At 48.0% G+C, this 19,181-nt stretch overlaps 1 protein-coding gene across 1 annotated transcript in view; it reads left to right on the top strand.

Moving 5' to 3' along the window:
- Window positions 1-19,181, top strand: part of ints1 (integrator complex subunit 1) — a 113,584-nt gene that overhangs the window by 25,876 nt on the left and 68,527 nt on the right. Inside the window, exons 13-18 of the mRNA XM_070901330.1 lie at window positions 1,449-1,569; window positions 4,171-4,248; window positions 5,936-6,093; window positions 9,265-9,361; window positions 12,553-12,644; window positions 17,821-17,881. Of these exons, the coding sequence (XP_070757431.1) occupies window positions 1,449-1,569; window positions 4,171-4,248; window positions 5,936-6,093; window positions 9,265-9,361; window positions 12,553-12,644; window positions 17,821-17,881 (607 nt within the window). The remainder of the gene's footprint in view (window positions 1-1,448; window positions 1,570-4,170; window positions 4,249-5,935; window positions 6,094-9,264; window positions 9,362-12,552; window positions 12,645-17,820; window positions 17,882-19,181) is intronic.

Below are 19,181 nucleotides of genomic sequence, written 5' to 3'. Positions count from 1 at the left end.
GTGAATTAACTGCCATTAAATTTCATGTTCCTATGGGGCATGCGGTGTTAAGAACTCTATTAATACAGTAAATGGGAATCATGTTGCTGCCAGAAGCTTGTACAGAACAGGGAACGATGATCAACACTATTGTTTTAGGGCTGCACGTGACCTACTAGAACATAAGAATTAGGAGCAGGAGGTCGGCCATTCGGCCCCTCGAGCCTGCTCCGCCATTCAATAAGATCATGGCTGATCTTCTACCTCAACTCCACTTTCCTGCACTGTCCCCATATCCCTTGACTCCCTTAATATCCAAAAATCTATCAATCTCTGTCTTGAATATACTCAAAGACTGAGCCTCCACAGCCCTCTGGGGTAGAGAATTCCAAAGATTCACCACCCTCTGAGTGAAGAGGTTTCTCCTCATCTCAGTCCTAAATGGCCGACCCCTTATGAGACTGTGACCCCTGGTTCTAGACTCCTCAGCCAGGGGAAACATCCTCTCTGCATCTACCCTGTCAAGCCCTGTAAGAATGTTGTATGTTTATATGAGATCACCTCTCATTCTTCTAAACTCTGAAGAATATAGGCCAAGTCTCCTCAATCTCTCCTCATAGGACAATCCCCCCATCCCAGGAATCAGTCTGGTGAACCTTCGTTGCACTCCTTCTATAGTAAGTATATCCTTCCTTAGGTAAGGAGACCCAAACTGTACACAATGCTCCAGGAGTGGTCTCACCAGGGTCCTATGTAATTGCAGGAAGACGTCTTTACTCTTAGACTCAAATCCTCTTGTAATAAAGGCCAATGTACCATTTGCTTTCTTAATTACTTGCTGTACCTGCATGTTAACTTTCACTGATTCGTGTACAAGGACACCCAGGTCCCTCTGAACACCAACATTTCCCAATCTCACACCATTTAAAAAAATACTCTGCTTTTCTATTTTATCTGTTATCTGCCAACGCCCTTCAATTGCTTGCACTTGTGATATCTTTGCTTATTTCAGAGCTTTTTGTGCCACAGTGCACTTGCTCGGAACAGAATTTAAATCTGAGCTACTTGACTGGTCTCCCTGGGGAGTGTCTGAATGGTCTCCTTCTGTTCCTATACTGCCCCCAATATGGAACGGAGTTACACTGGCCAGGGAGGTCCCAGGATCTACCTGTGCTCGAGTCAGCTGATCGTGGCTCTGGTGACCGAGGCACTACAACCAAATGGTTGGATACAGATACAAATGAGCAGCTTTGGTGTTGATCTGGGCTTTAATCCAGGAAAGTGGAGTCGAAGTTCAGCCATGATCTTATTGAATGGTGGAGCAGGCTCGAGGGGCCGTGTGGCCTACTCCTGCTCCTAATTCTTATGTTCTTAAACTCCTTTGAGAAATCTAGTCAATGGATGTGTGAAAGATGCTTGTTGTCTCTCTCTCTCTCTCTCTCTCTCTCGTCACTCCTCCCGGACTGAAGACCTGGAAGGGCTGCGTGCGTTTCAGACTCAGATTGCGACGATCCAGCGCGACGCGGTGTGGTGGCTGCACACAGTGGTGCCGACCGTCTGCAAGCTGAATCCCAAGGATTACATCCATTGGTACGTGCCCTCATTGGGAGACTAGAAGTCAATGTTTTGTCTTTTGCACCCGTCACCTGTGAGGATCACCACCAATTTGTGCTGGCTCCTGATATCACAGGCAAACCCCCCCCCCCCCCTCCCCAATGCCGCAACTACACTACATCAGTGGAACAGTACAGTTGGCCCGACTGCCTGTAACGTCGGCATTTGACTCGGGTGATGTGGTTCCTTCCAGGGTAAATGGGGAGACTTATGGTATAATGCAGATAAATGTTATAGTGGGCATGGAGAGTTTTCGCTAGAGTAGGTGTCAATTTTGACTCTTGCAGTTTCATAGGGCTCAAAATTGGCCGCTGCCGATTCTTGGCGCGCTCACCCGAGGTGCGCCAACTTCCCAGGATAAAAATGGCGCCAAAACGTTGTCCCCACATTCTGGCCGTTCTATGGCCTCTCCAGTGGCTTGGCACGGTGTGGCAGTTCAATTAGGGGGCGGAGCTAGTGCGCCGGCAGATCAACACATGCGCACTGGAGGTTTCACGCATGCGCAGTAGCTCCTCTGCAGCGTGGGACCGGATGGCCCGCCCCTATCCCAGGCCGAGTGGCGCCACGGCGCGCGCCGGGCTTGCTGCACACCATAGAGAGAGTCCCGCACCTATCCCCGGCCGAGTGGCCTCCCGCACTTGCCGGCTGACCCGCTGCCTTCCTGGGCTGAGGTGGGACTTGAGTTTTATTTTTGATTATTTATTGATGGTTGTGCTTTGTTTAGTGAGGAGAGTTTTGATGGGGGGAGCGGGGGAGGGAAGTCAGCAGTCCTCGGAGGAGAAGTCCACCAATCCCTCGGAGTGGACTCCTGCAGCCTCCGTGTTCTGTGAGCCCAGCCTGCTGTGTGTTGTGTGGCCCGTTACCTGCGCTCTCTCTCCCACCCGGACGTCCCACTCACCCGCACCTATCCCCAATAGATAGAGTGGCCTCTCGCACCGGCAGGCCCGCTGACTTCCCGGGCTGAGTTATGAAGATAGGTCTTGAGCTTTATTATTTATTTATTTATTATTTATTATTGATGGTTTTTATGCTTCATGAATGTTGTTGTGAAGGTGTTTCGTGCTTTGCAAGATCCTCTCACTCCCCTCCCCCCCCCCCCCCCCCATACCCCCCCCGGCCAAATCTCTGGCAACCTGCGCTGATTTCTTAACTCTCCGCAAGGGTTTTCTGTGCGGCCACAAGTGGTCACATACGCTGGCCTAAGTTAGTTTGGAGCAATTATTAGCTGTGCAAAGTGGCTTAAATGGCCAAAATGGGCGTAGATGGCTGGTGACGCCCCCTTTTTGAAGAAAAAAACTAAACAAAAAAAAAAATCCTAACTCACTTACACTGGTGTAAATTGTGCAGAATGGAGATTTTTAAGATACTCCAGAAAAATCAAATTGCTCCCAAAAAAACGGAGCAACTCCTGGGCAAATTTGGGCCCATAATCAGCACCTTTTCTGGGGCGGAGAGGGTGAACTGCAATGTTACGATGCGTGCTTTTAAAAGGACGATGTCCCTCGTTTGGATGAGGCCTGTAATTTCTACGTCCAGTTTGAACCTAATTGGAAACAATGAAGAGGGCCACTCCAAAATGCGGGTCAGCTTGACATTCTGCAGCCGTGGTGTTTGAGTCGGAGATGTCTTTGGCGCTCTGACCGAGCCCCAGTAGGGCATCTCGCATCAATGTACGTTTTCACTTAAAAAAAATAACTCTGATCTTGAGATTCGGGTGGTGCTGGCAAGGCTGCACTTGTTACCCGGCGAAGGTGGTGCTGGGCCGCATTTAAGACTAAGTTGGATATTCACACGAGGGAGAAAGGAATATAGAAGGGTATGCTGAGGGTGAGATGAAGACGGGTTGGGAGCAGGTTCGTGCGGAACATAAACACCAGCACGGACCAGTTGCGTTACCCTGTCTTTTTTTCTTGTCAGATGCGGACAGACTTGCTTGGGGATTTACAACATTTTCTGTTTGCACTAAGTAGTTTCCTATGGAGAGGGTAGAGGGCCCTCTTCTTCTGCATCCTTATGATGGATGGTGTGACCTAAGCCAGCATGCCTCTTAGGGGTAGAGGCATCTCCCAGACCCATTGGGATGTGTTGGTCCTGCCCAACAATTGCTGGTTGATAGTTTTGCTCCTGACTAATCCGGTGTCAGCTGTGGCTCAGTGGGTCGCTGTCTCTCCTCCGAATCAGAGGGTCATGGGCTCCAGAAACCAAAGCCCCATCTGCCCTCTCAGGTGGATGTAAAAGATCCCATGGCACTATTTTGAAGAAGAGCAGGGGAGGTCTCCCTGGGGCCCTGGCCGATATTTATCCCTAGAAAACAGATTGTGTGGTCATTATCACATTGTTGTTTGTGGGAGCTTGCTGTGCGCAAATTGGCTGCTGCGTTTCCAACAGTGACCACACTTCACAAGTACTTTATTGGCTGTAAAGCGCTTTGGGATGTCCGGAGGTTGTGAAAGGTGCCTTATAAATGCAAGTCTTTCTATTGGATGTTTAAGTGGGCTATGGTTGGCAGGTCAGTCTGTGCACGATTCCGTGCCTGCTTTTGAGCGAAGTTTCAACTTGTCATCTTCCTCCTTGCAGTTTGCATAAGGTGCTCTTCACCGAACAGCCAGAGACGTACTACAAGTGGGATAACTGGCCTCCGGAGAGTGATAGAAAGTAAGCACGTTATTTCCAATTGTGTTTTCCGGCCCCTCCCCCCATCCCGGGATATGAAGCACGATTCCCTGCCACCGTGCTGCTGACGCGCTTCCCACTTCGAATCGTGACTTTAGTTACTGTTTAAATGCACTGGCCAAGGGTTTCATTTCCATCTGTGCCGCGTTAGTGAATGTCAGCAGCCACACAACGGAGCCTCGAAGCTCTGGGTCAGAGAGGGGAAAGGAAGCCAGCCCGTGCCCAGAACAGGATTGGGCTCTTTGCTGCTGCCTCCCTCTCTCGCCATGGGGGTGGAATACGAAACATACGGACATACGAACAGTGACGGACAGGTGAAGACCATCTGGTCCACCGAGCCTGTCCCACAACAATTGCGATACCTTGTGTATCACAACATATCTGTTTGGGGCTGGGATTGGGAGAGACTTCTTCACTCGGGGAGTTGTTGGCCTGTGGGGTTCCCTGCCGTGGAGAGTTGTTGATGCCAGTTCATTGGATGTGTTCGGGAGGGAGTTGGATGTGGTCCTTGCGGCTGGGGGGGGGGGGGGGGGGGTCGGGGGGAGTGGGGAGGGAGGTGCTGGGGTGGGTGATCAGCCATGATCTTATTGAATGGCGGTGCAGGCTCGAAGGGCCGAATGGCATACTCCTGCACCTATTTTCTATGTTTCTATATATACTCCACCCTACCCCAAACCCTGTCATCTCCTGGGAGAGGCAAAAAAAACAGATTTAAAAAAAAAAACCCAGGCCAATTTGTGGGGGGGGGGAGAACATCTGGGAATTTCCTCTCCAACCCATTTAGTCGATCAAAACTAGTCCAGTCGATCAAAACTAGTCCAGTCGATCAAAACTAGTCCAGGAGATCACTCTGGCCATTAAATCCCCTGCAGTACCTACCTTCTGTAAGAGGTAATCTCTGCCACAGCCAGAAACAAATCCAGCTTTTGCTTGAAGGAGTTTAGCGAGTCTGCATCCAGCACATGAAACGGCAGCTTGTTTCAGAGGTCTACTATTCTCTGGGAAAATAGCATGCTGGCCTTCACTATCTGGGCCACAGTCGAGGAGGAATGGCCATCAACATAATGAAACTGAAACACTGCACCCTGGTCATTCACATACATCCCATCATTTAAATTGCAACTCGCCCAACATTAAATTGAATCAGAACTTCTTGTCGATTAAGGCACATTGGCCTTATTCCCAGCTGTTCCTTTGCCAGGGATGAGCAACTTCAGCTATATGGAGAGACTGGAGAAGCTGGGATTGTTCTCCTTAGAACACAGACGGTTTAAGGCAGATTTAATAGAGGTGTTCAAAATTCTGAGGGGTTTTGATCGAGTAGAGAGGGAGAAACAGTTTCCATTGATGGGAGGGTCGGTAACCAGAGGACACAGATGTAAGATAATTGGCAAAAAATCCAGGGGGGAAATGAGAAATTGTTTTATGCTGAGAGTTATGATGATCTGGGTGAATGAAAAGGGCCCTGGAAGCAGATTCAATAATGACTTGCACAAGGGAATTGGATAAATACTTGAAAAGGAATGATTTGCACAGTAATGGGAAAGAACAGGGGAGTGGACCTAATTGGATAGCTGTTTCAAAGAGCTGGCACAGGCACGATGGGCCGAATGGCCTTCTGTGCTGGGCGTTTCTGTGATTCCTGTTAATTCTCTTCCTCTCCTTTCAGTTTCTTCCTGCGGCTGTGCTCGGAGGTCCCGCTCCTGGAGGATACCCTGATGCGAATCCTGGTCATCGGACTGTCGCGGGACCTGTCCCTGGGGCCGGCCGATGCCATGGAACTAGCCGACCATCTGGTGAAACGTGCCGCGTCGGTGCAGGCTGACGGTAAGAGGACTGGCCGAGCAGGCGACCGAGGCCGGCAAATTATTACCCATCTCCTGAGAAGGTGGTGGTGAGCTGCCGCCTTCTCCAATATGCTGCAGTTAGTTTGAGGATTACTTTCTTTGGCAGCACCTCCCAAACCTGACCACCACCTCCCCACCACGTAGGAGGACAACAAGGGCAGCAAGCGCATGGGAACACCATCACCTCCAAGTTCCCCTCCGAGCCACACACACACCATCCCGGCTTGGGCATATATTGGCCGTTCCTTCATCGTCGCAGGGTCAATATCCTGGAACTCCCTCCCTAACAGTGGAGGGAGCACCTTCACCACACGGACTGCAGCGGTTCAAGGCGGCTCGTCACCACCTTCTCAAGGGCAATTCGGGATGGGCAATAAATGCCGCCCACAGCCTGAGAATTTTTTTTTTAAATACCAAAGTGTAATCGGGTTAGAAACTACAGGAGTGTGTGAAGACCATGTGTGTTACAGCACAGCAAAGAAAGGATCAGTGTACAATGCAGGAGTACAGCATTTGCAGCTGTTGGGAGTATTCATATTACGTTCACGTGAGCAGCTTATTAATGGGTAATATTAAATAGAATTACATAAGAGTTTACAGCACAGAAACAGGCCGTTTGGCCCACCTGGTCTATACCAGTGTTTATGCTCCATACGGGCCTCCCCCACACCCCTCGTCATCTCACCCTATTCCTTTCTCCCTCTTGTACATACCTAGCTTCCTTTTGAATGTATCTGCTATTCGCCTGTTTGTATTCATTAACTAACCCCAAGCAGTCAATAACTAAACCCCTGTAAGTGCTGATTTAATGCACCATGTTGGTAGGTACATGTTAAAATACTTGCTCAAATGTCTTAATTTCTCATCCGTTTTAGTTGTGCTTGGTTATCAGAATCTTCCCTCGCCAGAGGAAATCGTTTCTCTGTATCTACCCTATCGAATCCCTTTAACATTTTCAACACCTCGAATATATCACCCCTGAGCCATCTAAACTCGAGGGAATAAAAACCACTTTCATGCAAAATTTTACCCTTTTCAGCCCTGTAAATAAATGTATATTTATAAGTGTTTATTTACCATTTAAATGATTTGCTGAACAGTCATGGATGGATAAGTCCTGAGATTGAATTCTTTTTTTCACAGAAGTGATTTTGTATCACTAAATTCGATCAGCGGTCTCCAAATATATTTAACCAGAAATAAAAATCCCAACAGATGCCAAGTCTGTTGGTATCTGTAAAGAGAAATGCTGTACTAATGTTTGTTATAATGTTTCCGGTTAAGCAACGCCTCGATTTCAAAATTCTCATCCTTGCTTACAAATCCCTTCACGGCCTCGCCCCTCCCTATCTCTGTAATCTCCTCCAGCCCCACAACCTCCCCTAATTCTACTCTCTTGAGCATCCCTGATTATAATCGCTCAACCATCGGTGGCCGTGCCTTCTGTTGTCTGGGCCCCAAGCCCTGGAACTCCCTGCCTAAACCTCTCCGCCTCTCTACCTCTCTTTCCTCCTTCAAGATGCTGCTTAAAGCCTTCCTCTTTGACCAAGCTTTTGGCCATCTAGCATAATTTCTTATCTGGCTTGGTGTCAAATTTATTTTGTTACCTTCTAACACTCCTGTGAAGCGCCTTGGAATGTTTTATTTTGGTAAAGGCACTATATAAATACAAGTTGTTATTGTTATAGCTGAAGGATGTCGAAGAAGCCCAGGGGGTAACCTCAAACCTAAATGGCATTGCTCACTTTCTGTCAGTGCAAAGCTCAAACTCCAAGCACCTGACGCAGACATGTTTACTGTAGTGTTTTGTTTATATTGGGTCTGGCTCTGGGTTCAGTTGGTACTAACATGGAGTCACTGTGTGCATGTGCCTCGCATGCAGGATTGACCTGATGTTACCACCAATGGCAGGTGATTGCTTCAAACATTAATCTGCAAAATAGTTAACCCTGTGAGTAAAATGCTGGTTTTAAACTGTCTCTCAGTACCTGACGTGTGTGTGCGTGCTTGCTTCAGTGCCTTATTCTTGCCCAATCTGGCTCAATTGGTTTGCTGCAGTAGTAACATGGCGTAACATGCAATGACGTCACAATGTGCAGACCCCTGACGCTGTGTGTGTGCAGCAGTGACCCGATGTGTGAAGTATTCGCCTGCCATGGGTGATGTTATCAATCTGTGCGCATTAGAAACCCCATTAGTAAAGTCACTACACTCTGTAATAATACCTCTCTCTGGTTATAAATATCTCTCTGTACAGCCACGACCCTTGGCAAATACAACAAGAAACCTGTGAGATTGCGTAAGGAGCATTTAAAAAAAAAAGCAAATGCTAAAGTAATGCAAAATACTGGGTGTGTGCAGCAAAGCATTCAGCATCCAAAACAGGAAGATGCTGAGGAGCATTTCAAGTGCGCACTTCATCGGAGTTCCGAAGAAAGGTTCCTTCATAGAATCAGAACGGTTACAGCACGGAATAAGGCCATTCGGCCTGTCGAATCCGTGCCTGGCCTCTGCAAGAGCAGTTCAGCCAGTCCCACTCCCCCGCCCTTTCCCCGTAACCCTGCAAACCTTTTTCCTTCAGGTATTTATCCAACTCCCTTTTGAAAGCCGCGATTGAGTGTGCCTCCAGCACCCTTTCAGGCCGCGCATTCCAGATCCTAACCACTCGCTGCGTAAAAAGATTTCCTTATGTCGCCTTTGGTTCTTCTGCCGATCACCTTAAATCTGTGTCCTCTGGTTCTCGACCCTTCCGCCAATGGGAACAGTTTCTCTCTACTCTCATGATTTTGAACACTTTAAATCTCCTCTCAACCTTCTCTGCTTTAAGGAGAACAATCCCAGCTTCTCCAGTCTGTCCACGTAACCGAAGTCCCTCATCCCTGGAATCATTCTCGTAAATCTTTTCTGCACCCTCTCTAATTCTGTGGTGCTCAGAATTGGACTCAACCTGCCCTGCCACCTTCAATGATTAGTGCACATATACCCCCAGGTGTCTCTGTTCATTCACCCCCTTTAGGATTGAACCCTTTAGTTTATATTTCCTTTCCTCATTCTTTCTACCAAAATGTATCACTATTGTTCGTGAACTGTGTAATCTATAAAAACAGTTTAAGCTATTTCTCTCGTTATTTAGTTATTTCTCTTTTTTCAGACCTGGAAGTTCTTCACGTGGAGAGGATTCAGCTGATCGACGCGGTTCTGAATCTGTGCACCTATCACCACCCAGAAAACATTCAGCTGCCACCAGGGTATGTCTGCAGTCCAGTCACCCCATCCCAAATAAAGCTGCTTTTGCTGCTTTGCAAAACACAGATGTTATGAGGCGATAAACCCTGAACAATTTCAATCTGCTCAAAAAAAATGACATTTCTGATGTAACCAGTCTGTGTTGTGGCAGAGTCTAGGGGTGCAAAGAATCATAGATCATACAATCTTAGAACATTACAGCATAGAAGGACAAAAACCAAATACTGCGGATGCTGGAATTTGGAATAAGCGTAGATTGGGTGACCGCTTTGCGGAGCACCTCCATTCAGTCCGCAAGTCTGACCCTGAGCTTCCAGTTGCCTGTCACTTTAATTCTCCACTGCATTCCCACTCTGACCTCTCTGTCCTCGCACTCTTGCACTGTTCCAACAAAGCTCAACTCCAGCTCGAGGAACAGCACCTCATCTTTCGTTTAGGCATTTTACAGCCTTCTGGACCCGACATCAAATTCAAAAATTTCAGAGCATAACGGCTGCCAATCTTTGGCCCCCCTCACCCGCCCCCCCCTCAGAGCCTCCTTCCCTCCTTGTGTCTCTAATAGCAGCTGGTCATTATCCCGCCATTCACCCCCTATCTTGACAAATGTTTTTCTAACTCCTGGCATTACCATTTGAATTTGACCCATCATCCCTTTTGTTTCTCTAATCTCTCCTGCCTGCCACCTTATCACAGACCTTCCCTTCTGTTCTTTCTTCCCCTCCCCCTTTCAGTGCTTCTCAAGAATCTGTTCTTTTCGAACACTCTCCAGTTCTGACAAAGGGTCATCGACCCGAAACGATAACTCTGCTTCCTCTCCACAGCTGCTGCCTGACCCACTGAGATTCACAGCACAGAAGGAGGCCATTCAGCCCATGCTAACTGTGCCAGCTCTTTGAAAGAGCCATCCAATTAATCCCGCTCCTCTGCAATTTCCCCACAGCCCCGCAGATTTTCTGCCCTTCAAGTATAGATCCATTCCCTTCTGGAAGTGATTATTGAATCTGCTTCCATCACCCTTTCAGGCAGTGCATTCCAGATCATCACAACTCGCCACGTTTATATAAAATAAAAATTCTCCTCATCTCCCCCTCTGATTCCTTTGTGCAGTTTTCCATTGTGATCCTGTGCTCGGGAGGGCAAGATTCAGCCTGCTCCTGACTGCTAATCCAATCACTGGCACTGAAATGTCCACACGTGGGCCTGGGCTGGGGACAGAACCAGCCTCTACTGTGATGTTCTCCACAGTTCGATAGCCGATAACTGCTCACCCATGCAGAATGGTCGGTCACTTGTGCAAGGGGCTCGATGCCCAAGGATCTGCCCCGCATGTCCGAGGTGAAGGGGAGAAATTTGAGGGGGGTGGGGGGGGGGGGGGGGGGGAAACGCAGGTTCTTGCAAATGTGTTTGCTGTGAGCAGGATAGTGATCAGGCAGCCCCAGTCATGCAGTATGTTGGTGCATTCACATCTTGTATTAACGATGGTTGGCTGTAGTTTGTGCCCATGGTTACCTGCTGTCTGATCCCCATTTGGGAGGCTGAGGCACCTCAAGAAAGATGAGGATTGGCAATTTGCCTGCAGTGTTTCCGCTTACTTCTGGAGGGTCTATATACATAAAATACTTCTGCTTAGGCAGTCCCCCGGAGTCGAGGATGACTTGCTTCCACACTAATATTCATTCTAAGGTGATTGATGAGTCTATTGCGCGATCTGCAGACTCTGTCACAGGTGGGGCAGACGGTGGTTGGAGGGACGGGTGGGTGGGGTGCTTGGGTTGTCATACGCTCCTTCCGCTGTTTGTACTTGGCTTCCACGTGCTCCAGGGGAAGAGACTCTGGGGCCGAAATTCAGGTGGGCCAGAAAGCTGCCGCAGTTTTCAAACTGGTACTCACCGCTGGAACTCTTGGTGTGCTGGGTAGATCCATTTTCAGGACTTTGAATTTTTTTTCATGTCCTGGATCATAATGGGGCGGGCCTTCGACTCAAAGCCAGGCTGACTGGCTGAAAATGGGTCGGTTGGGCCATCCGCCGCTGTCACTCAGCGTGGTGATGTCACAGCGCACGTGCATCACCACGCTCTCTCCCCTCCGTTAAAAGGGAGAAATTCAATCGTTTTTTTTTTTAACTTTGGCCACTGGGCCACCAGCGAGGGTTTCCTGCCGGGCCAGCGGCCTGGCACCCATACCCGTTGGCGGCCCAGCCGAACCCGGGCCAGTATTTTGCCGGCTAATCGGCAAGTCGGCCAGCAAAAATTCTCCCATTGCGGCAGTGGGCCCTCCCCTTTAAGGGCGGCTGCACTCAGTCTTCAGAGGGTGCACCGGCAGAAAAGCCTGCCAGGGGCACCGCGTGGCGGAGGATCGCCGGATCGAGCTGAGAATGGACAGGTCAGTATTTATTTGATAATTTGGCGGTGCAGCGACTTGGGTGGGATAGGGTCCAGGCCCCCTGAATTTTGATCGGGTCGGCCTGTTGACCCCAAAGTGGCGGCCATTTGATTTTTAGGAATGACTGCCGCAAACTGGCATTAACGGGTCGTTGTGCGACCCTGAATTTTGGCCCTTCAAAGTGTTCAGCGTCTTCTCGAGTGCTTCTCCTCCACTTTGAGCGGTCCTGGGCCAGGGATTCCCAAGAGTCGGTGGGGATGTTACATTTTTTCAATGAGGCTTTGAGGGAGTCCTCGAGCATTTTTTCTGCCCTCCTGGGACCTGCTTGCCGTGACGTAGCTCGGAGTAGGCCGCTTGTTTTGGGAGTCTATAAATATAAATATATATATATATAAATATATATATGCATATAGATTAGTACATAAAATGTATACATACCAAGTCTAATTATAGTACACCTGCACATAAACGGCGTGCGCACACACACACACACACACACACACACACACACACACACACACACATATATGATGTGTCATATATAATCTATAGAATGCAGTGCATCAAGGCAGCAATGTCAAGATTTAGGTGATGGGCATAATTTACCCAAATACCTTGGTGTGACACGTGAGCCTTCGCACACCCCTCCCCAGGAATTATTACTGTTGTTATCTGTACGAGTTGTACCCCATGTAACATGCAGCAAAGTACATACCAGTCTCGCTGTGTTACTGCATCCATTCTGCTTATGACTGTAATGCCCTCTCGTGCTGTTTCATGTGAAAGGGGCTTTTTGTTTCTTGTCCTCCAGGTACCAGCCCCCCGCTCTGGCTATTTCCTCCCTGTATTGGAAGGCTTGGCTGCTGCTGTTGGTTGTAAATGCCTTCAACCCGCAAAATATTGGTGAGTTTCCTGGTGAGCTGCAGTTGCCGCTTCCCAAACAGTGGATGGCTCCTTTATTAGCGCTCTCAGTCTGTTCTGTGCTGCAAATGTAACAAAGTGAAAAGTTCTTGTATGTTTATGTTTGTCATGTACATTAATTAACGTCCTCCCAATTCAGCGTTGCATATTGGAGCTGTCTTTGTGACAATGTACTTGATGCAAGTAAACGTACCTTGTAGAAACATAGAAACATAGAAAATAGGTGCAGGAGTAGGCCATTCAGCCCTTCGAGCCTGCACCACCATTCAATAAGATCACGGCTGATCATTCCTTCAGTACGCCGTTCCTGCTTTCTCTCCATACCCCTTGATCCCTTTAGCCGCAAGGGTCAGCTCTAACTCCCTCTTGAATATATCCAATGAACTGTCAATAACAACTCTCTGCGGTAGGGAATTCCACAGATTAACAACTTGAGTGAAGAAGTTCCTCCTCATCTCAGTCCTAAATGGCTTACCCCTTATCCTAAGACTATGTCCACTGGTTCTGGACTTCCCCAACATCGGGAAAATTCTTCCTGCATCTAACCTGTCCAATCCTGTCAGAATTTTATATGTTTCTATGAGATCCCCTCATCCTTCTAAACTCCAGTGAATACAGGCCCAGTCGATCCAGTCTCTCCTCATATGTCAGTCCTGCCATCCCAGGAATCAATCTGGTAAACCTTCGCTGCACTCCCTCAATAGCAAGAACGTCCTTCTTCAGATTAGGAGACCAAAACGGAACACAATATTCCAGGTGGGGCCTCACCAAGGCCTTGTACAACTGCAGTAAGACTTCTCTGCTCCTATACTCAAATCCTCTTGCTATGAAGGCCAACATACCATTTGCCTTCTTCACCGCCTGCTGTACCTGCATGCCAACCTTCAATGACTGATGAATCATGACACCCAGGTCTCGCTGCACCTCCCCTTTTCCTAATCTGCCGCCATTCAATAACTATTCTGCCTTCGTGTTTTTGCCCCCAAAGTAGATAATCTCACATTTATCCACATTATACTGCATCTGCCATGTATTTGCCCACTCGCCTAACCTGTCCAAATCATCCTGCAGCCTCTTAGCATCCTCCTCACAGCTCACACCGCCACCCAGTTTAGAGTCATCTACAAACTTGGAGATATTACACTCATTTCCATCATCCAAATCATTAATGTATATTGTAAAGAGCTGGGGTCCCAGCACTGAGCCCTGCGGCACTCCACTAGTCACTGCCTGCCATTCCGAAAAGGACCAGTTCATCCCGACTCTCTGCTTCCTGTCTGCCAACCAGTTCTCTATCCACATCAGAATATTACCCCCAATACCATGTGCTTTAATTTTGCACACCTATCTCTTGTGTGGGATCTTGTCAAAAGCCTTTTGAAAGTCCAAAAACACCACATCCAGTGGTTCTTCCCCTGTCCCCACTCTACTAATTACATCCTCAAAAAATTCCAGACGATTTGTCAAGCATGATTTCCCCTTCATAAATCCATGCTGACTTGGACCAATCCTATCACTGCTTTCCAAATGTGCTGCTATTTCATCCTTAATGATTGATTCCAACATTTACCCCACTACTGATGTCAGGTTAACTGGTCGATAATTACCCGTTTTCTCTCTCCCTTTTTTAACAAGTGTTACATTAGCTACCCTCCAGTCCATAGGAACTGATCCAGAGTCGATAGACTGTTGGAAAATTATCACCAATGCATCCACTATTTCTAGGGCCACTTCCTTAAGTACTCTGGGATGTAGACTATCAGGCCCTGGGGATTTATCGGCCTTCAATCCCGTCAATTTCCCTAACACAATTTCCCGCCTAATAAGGATATCCTTCAGTTCCTCCTTCTCACTAGACCTTCGGACCCCTAGTACATCCGGAAGGTTATTTGTGTCTTCCTTTGTGAAGACCGAACCAAAGTATTTGTTCAGTTGGTCTGCCATTTCTTTGTTCCCCATTATAAATTCACCCGAATCCGACTGCAAGGGACCTACGTTTGTCTTCACTAATCTTTTTCTCTTCACATATCTATAGAAGCTTTTGCAATCATTTTTTATGTTTTCGGCAAGCTTCCTCTCGTACTCTATTTTCCCCCTCTTAATTAAACCCTTTGTCCTCCTCTGCTGTATTCTAAATTTCTCCCAGTCTCCCAGCTTGCTACTTTTTCTGGCTAATTTGTATGCCTCTTCCTTGGATTTAACACTATCCTTAATTTCCCTTGTCAGCCACGGTTGAGCCACCTTCCCTATTTTAATTTTACTCCAGACAGGGATGTACAATTGTTGAAGTTCGTCCATATGATCTTTAAAGGTTTGCCATTGCCTATCCACCATCAACCCTTTAAGTATCATTTGCCAGTCTAATCTAGCCAATTCGCGCCTCATACCATCAAAGTTACCTTTCCTTAAGTTCAGGACCCTAGTTTCTGAATTAACTTTGTCACTCTCTGTCTTAATAAAGAATTCTACCATATTATGGTCACTCTTCCCCAAGGGGCCTCGCACAACAAGATTGCTAATTAGTCCCTTCTCATTACACATCACCCAGTCTAGGATGGCCAGCTCTCTGGTTGGTTCCTCGACATATTGGTCGAAAAAACCATCCCTAATACACTCCAGAAAATCCTCCTCCACCGCATTGCTACCAGTTAGGTTAGCCCAATCAATATGTAGATTAAAGTCGCCCATGATAACTGCTGTACCTTTACTGCACACATCCCTTATTTCTTGTTTGATGCTGATCCCAACCTCACTACTACTATTTGGAGGTCTGTACACAACTTCCACTAGGGTTTTCTACCCTTTGGTATTCCGTAGCTCCACCCATACCGATTCCACATCATCCAAGCTAATGTCCTTCCTTACAATTGCATTAATTTCCTCTTTAACCAGCAATGCCACCCCGCCTCCTTTTCCTTTCTGTCTATCCTTCCTAAATGCCGAATACCCCTGGATGTTGAGTTCCCAGCCTTGGTCACCCTGGAGCCATGTCTCCGTGATGGCAATCACATCATACCCATTAACTGCTATCTGCGCAGTTAATTCGTCCACCTTATTCCGAATACTCCTCGCATTGAGGCACAGAGCCTTCATGCTTGTATTTTTAACACACTTTGACCCTTTAGAATTCTGCTGTAAAGTGGCCCTTTTTGTTTTTTGCCTTGGGTTTCTCTGCCCTCCACTTTTTCTATTCTCCTTTCTATCTTTTGCTTCTGTCTCCATTTTATTCCCCTCTGTCTCCCTGCATAGGTTCCCATCCCCCTGACATATTAGTTTAACTCCTCCCAAACAGCACTAGCAAACACTCCCTCTAGGACATTGGTTCCGGTCCTGCCCAGGTGCAGGGTGAGGGGGGCACGTGCAGCCCCTTTAAGGAGCTGCGTGGCCCACTTGCAGTTTTGCGCATCCTGAAACGTAACACTGAAACAGCCAGCCCCAGGCTGCACGGGACCAGCGGAGAACTGCGAGGCTGCGCAGCTTAGAAGGACCGTTGCTTGTGGCGTTGCGCTAACCGGCACAGACCAAAAGATCCCAGGCTTGATTCTCTGGTCTCATAAGAACATAAGAAATAGGAGCAGGAGTCGGCCATACGGCCCCTCGAGCCTGCTCCGCCATTCATTAAGATCATGGCTGATCTGATCCTGGACTCAGCTTCACTTCCCTGCCCGCTCCCCATAACCCCTTATTCCCTTATCGGTTAGGAAACTGTTAATCTCTGTCTTAACTTTATTCAATGACCCAGCTTCCACAGCTCTCTGGGGCAGCAAATTCCACAGATTTACAACCCTCTGAGAGAAGAAATTCCTTCTCAACTCCGTTTTAAATGGGCGGGCCCTTATTCTAAGATTATGCCCCCTAGTTCTAGTCTCCCCCATCAGTGGAAACAGCCTCTCTGCATCCACCTTGTCAAGCCCCCTCATTATCTTATACGTTTCGATAAGATCACCTCTCGTGGCACCTCCAGCCATGTGTGTAAGGGAGAGTGTCAATGTCGACTGTGGCCCAGTGGGTAGAACTCTGGCCTCTGAGTCCGAAGATTGTGGGTTCAAGTCCCACTCCAGAGGCAGCAATGTCAAGATGCGGGTGATGTGCCGTCTTTCGGATTATGCATCAAACCGGATTTCTGCTCTCAGGTGCACGTAAAAATCCCGTGGCACTATTTCGAAGAAGAGCAGGGGAGTTCTTCCTGTGTTCTGGCCAATATTTATCCCTCAATCAACATCACTAAAACAGATTATCCCATCATTATCTCATTGCTGTTTGTGTGAGCTTGCTGTGCACAAATTGGCTGCCGCGTTTCCCTCATTACAACAGTGACTACACTTCAAAAGTACTTAATTGGCTCTAAAGTGCTTTGGGACATCCTGAGGTTAAGAAAGCCACTATAGAAATGCAAGTCTTTCTTTCTGGGAAGCGAGAGGATGGGAAACTAGCTGCAGGCTGTCTGCAATAGCTGCACAGTTTGTGTTGGTGCAGATATAGCAAGCCTCGCGATTGGTGTATCGCTCAGTGAAAACATCTCGGTTGGGTAGAGAAGGATGGCCCCCGAGGTTTTAGTCTCTTTCAAGGAGTGAAGCGAAGAGAAGTTGACTGTCCTCATCTCTGCCCGGTAACCCTGACCGCTGCACGGACTTGCCACTGCCATGTTGACCCGTTCTCTTGTCACTGAGGTAGGGCCTCAGTACGAGGCAAGTTCACCAGACCCTCCCACGCCACAAAGGAGGCAGAGTCACCCACTTCAGTCATGGATGCGTTCATGTATTTGTGGGAGTCAATTGTTTGTAGATAGGCGAGTGAGGGGTGGGGGAGGGAGAGAGAGTGCTAATCTACGAGGCTATAGATTCAATTGTCTAGGCCCCAAGCTCTGGAATTCCCTTCCCAAACCCCTCTCTCCTCTAAGATGCTCCTTAAAACCTACCTCTGACCAAGCTTTTGGTCACCTATCCTAATGTCTTGTTACATGGCTCGGTGTCATATTTTGTTTGATAATCGCTCCTGTGAGAAGCTTCTTGGAATGTTTTATTATTTTAAAGGCGCTATATAAATGCAAGGTGTTGATAAATACTTGTTCTAAAATCTTTGAAAAGTTTATTTAAGTCGGAGTTCTCTTATTTGATGCTTTAGAGAATGGCGATTGAAATGTTTCTGATCTCTGCAGGTTTGGCTGCCTGGGAAGGGTACCCCACCCTGAAGATGCTGATGGAAATGGTGATGACAAAGTGAGTGACTAGCACGGAATCAGTAATTCATCGGGAGGGAGTTGGTCCGTGCGCACCTTTCCCGAACGTAGCTCCTGACTTTGGCCAGCCAATTGTGGGAGGGAATCCAAAGTGAGCAGCTTCCTTGCGGTGACGGACGGGCAATCAAAGGGACATGCCTGTGCCCTCACACCTCCGAATAGCAGGAGCAAGATTTTCTCTGTGCGTTGTGTGTCAGTAAACTGTAAAGCAGTTTATAAGGAATGGGTTTATGATTTTGACGCATGTAGAGCACAGCTGAAATTCTCCCCCCGGGGTTACTAAGCGTGTAGTCATAACTGTTGCTTTGATACTATGAAAAGTGATTTCCAAAAGTGACAGTGTTACACCAGTCAATCTGTCTCCAGGAGGCAGCCTCCTGCCCCTGAGGCTCGACACCACATGCAGATTAGCTCCAGTGAAGTGTCAAGCCATGCAAGTGAAACAAGTGTGTCAAGCTACTCTTGTACCTCCGGAGTGGCTTTTGTACAGTGTAAAGCTTCTTTTTGTAATGTGGACACTTTTGCCTGTGCTCTCAAAACCAGCAAAATTTACCATCTGAGAGCAAAGCTGTGTGTGCGCGTGCGTGTGCGTGCGTGCGCGTGCGTGCGCGTGCGTGTGTGTGCGCGTGCGTGCGTGTGAGTACGCGGGAGTGTGGGTGTGCAAGTGGGTATGTATGTATGCAGGCGCGTGGGCGAGCGAGTGTGTGGGTGGGTGTGTATATGTGCATGCGTGGTTGTGTAGGTATGTGTGTCACCATCATAGCCGGTCCCTCGTATCGAGGATGACTTGCTTCTTCGCAGGTGTTTCAATAAAGGACCTAATACTCCAGATCCCGAACTACCTGCTGAACGGTGGAAGATGCCTGTGCGTGGATTTTTTTAACGTGGGGTGACCGTTGCACACCAGCCACCACACGGGCTTGACAGAGCTAGGTCTTGGTCCAGTGGCAAGACTGGTATGTATGTACTGTGTGTGTAAGTACACGGGCATAGAACCGTATCCTGGTGCCCAGAGTGTGTAAGCTGCAGCTGTCAGTCTCGGTGTGCTAATGCAGTATAATTGCTGCCTCAGTGACGTGGTCAGAGGCATTCGAACAAGTCAGCTTCCTACTCCCTCAATTGGCAGTATAAAACATTATAAAGTAGTGGGCGTATCAATATATGTTTGGTCCCAACATTGGCTTGTTCTTCTCCCTTCTGTTCCCCCTGTGACCACCAGACTTGCAGGTGACTTTTGGTTTGAGGAACAATGGGAGTTGGCCAGCGTAGCTCCCTGCTGT

The sequence above is a fragment of the Pristiophorus japonicus genome, chromosome 15 (assembly GCF_044704955.1).
Source record: "Pristiophorus japonicus isolate sPriJap1 chromosome 15, sPriJap1.hap1, whole genome shotgun sequence".
NCBI lineage: Eukaryota > Metazoa > Chordata > Chondrichthyes > Pristiophoridae > Pristiophorus > Pristiophorus japonicus.
The sequence above is the reverse complement of the archived record's forward strand: the minus strand, read 5'-3'. Positions and strand labels throughout refer to the sequence as shown.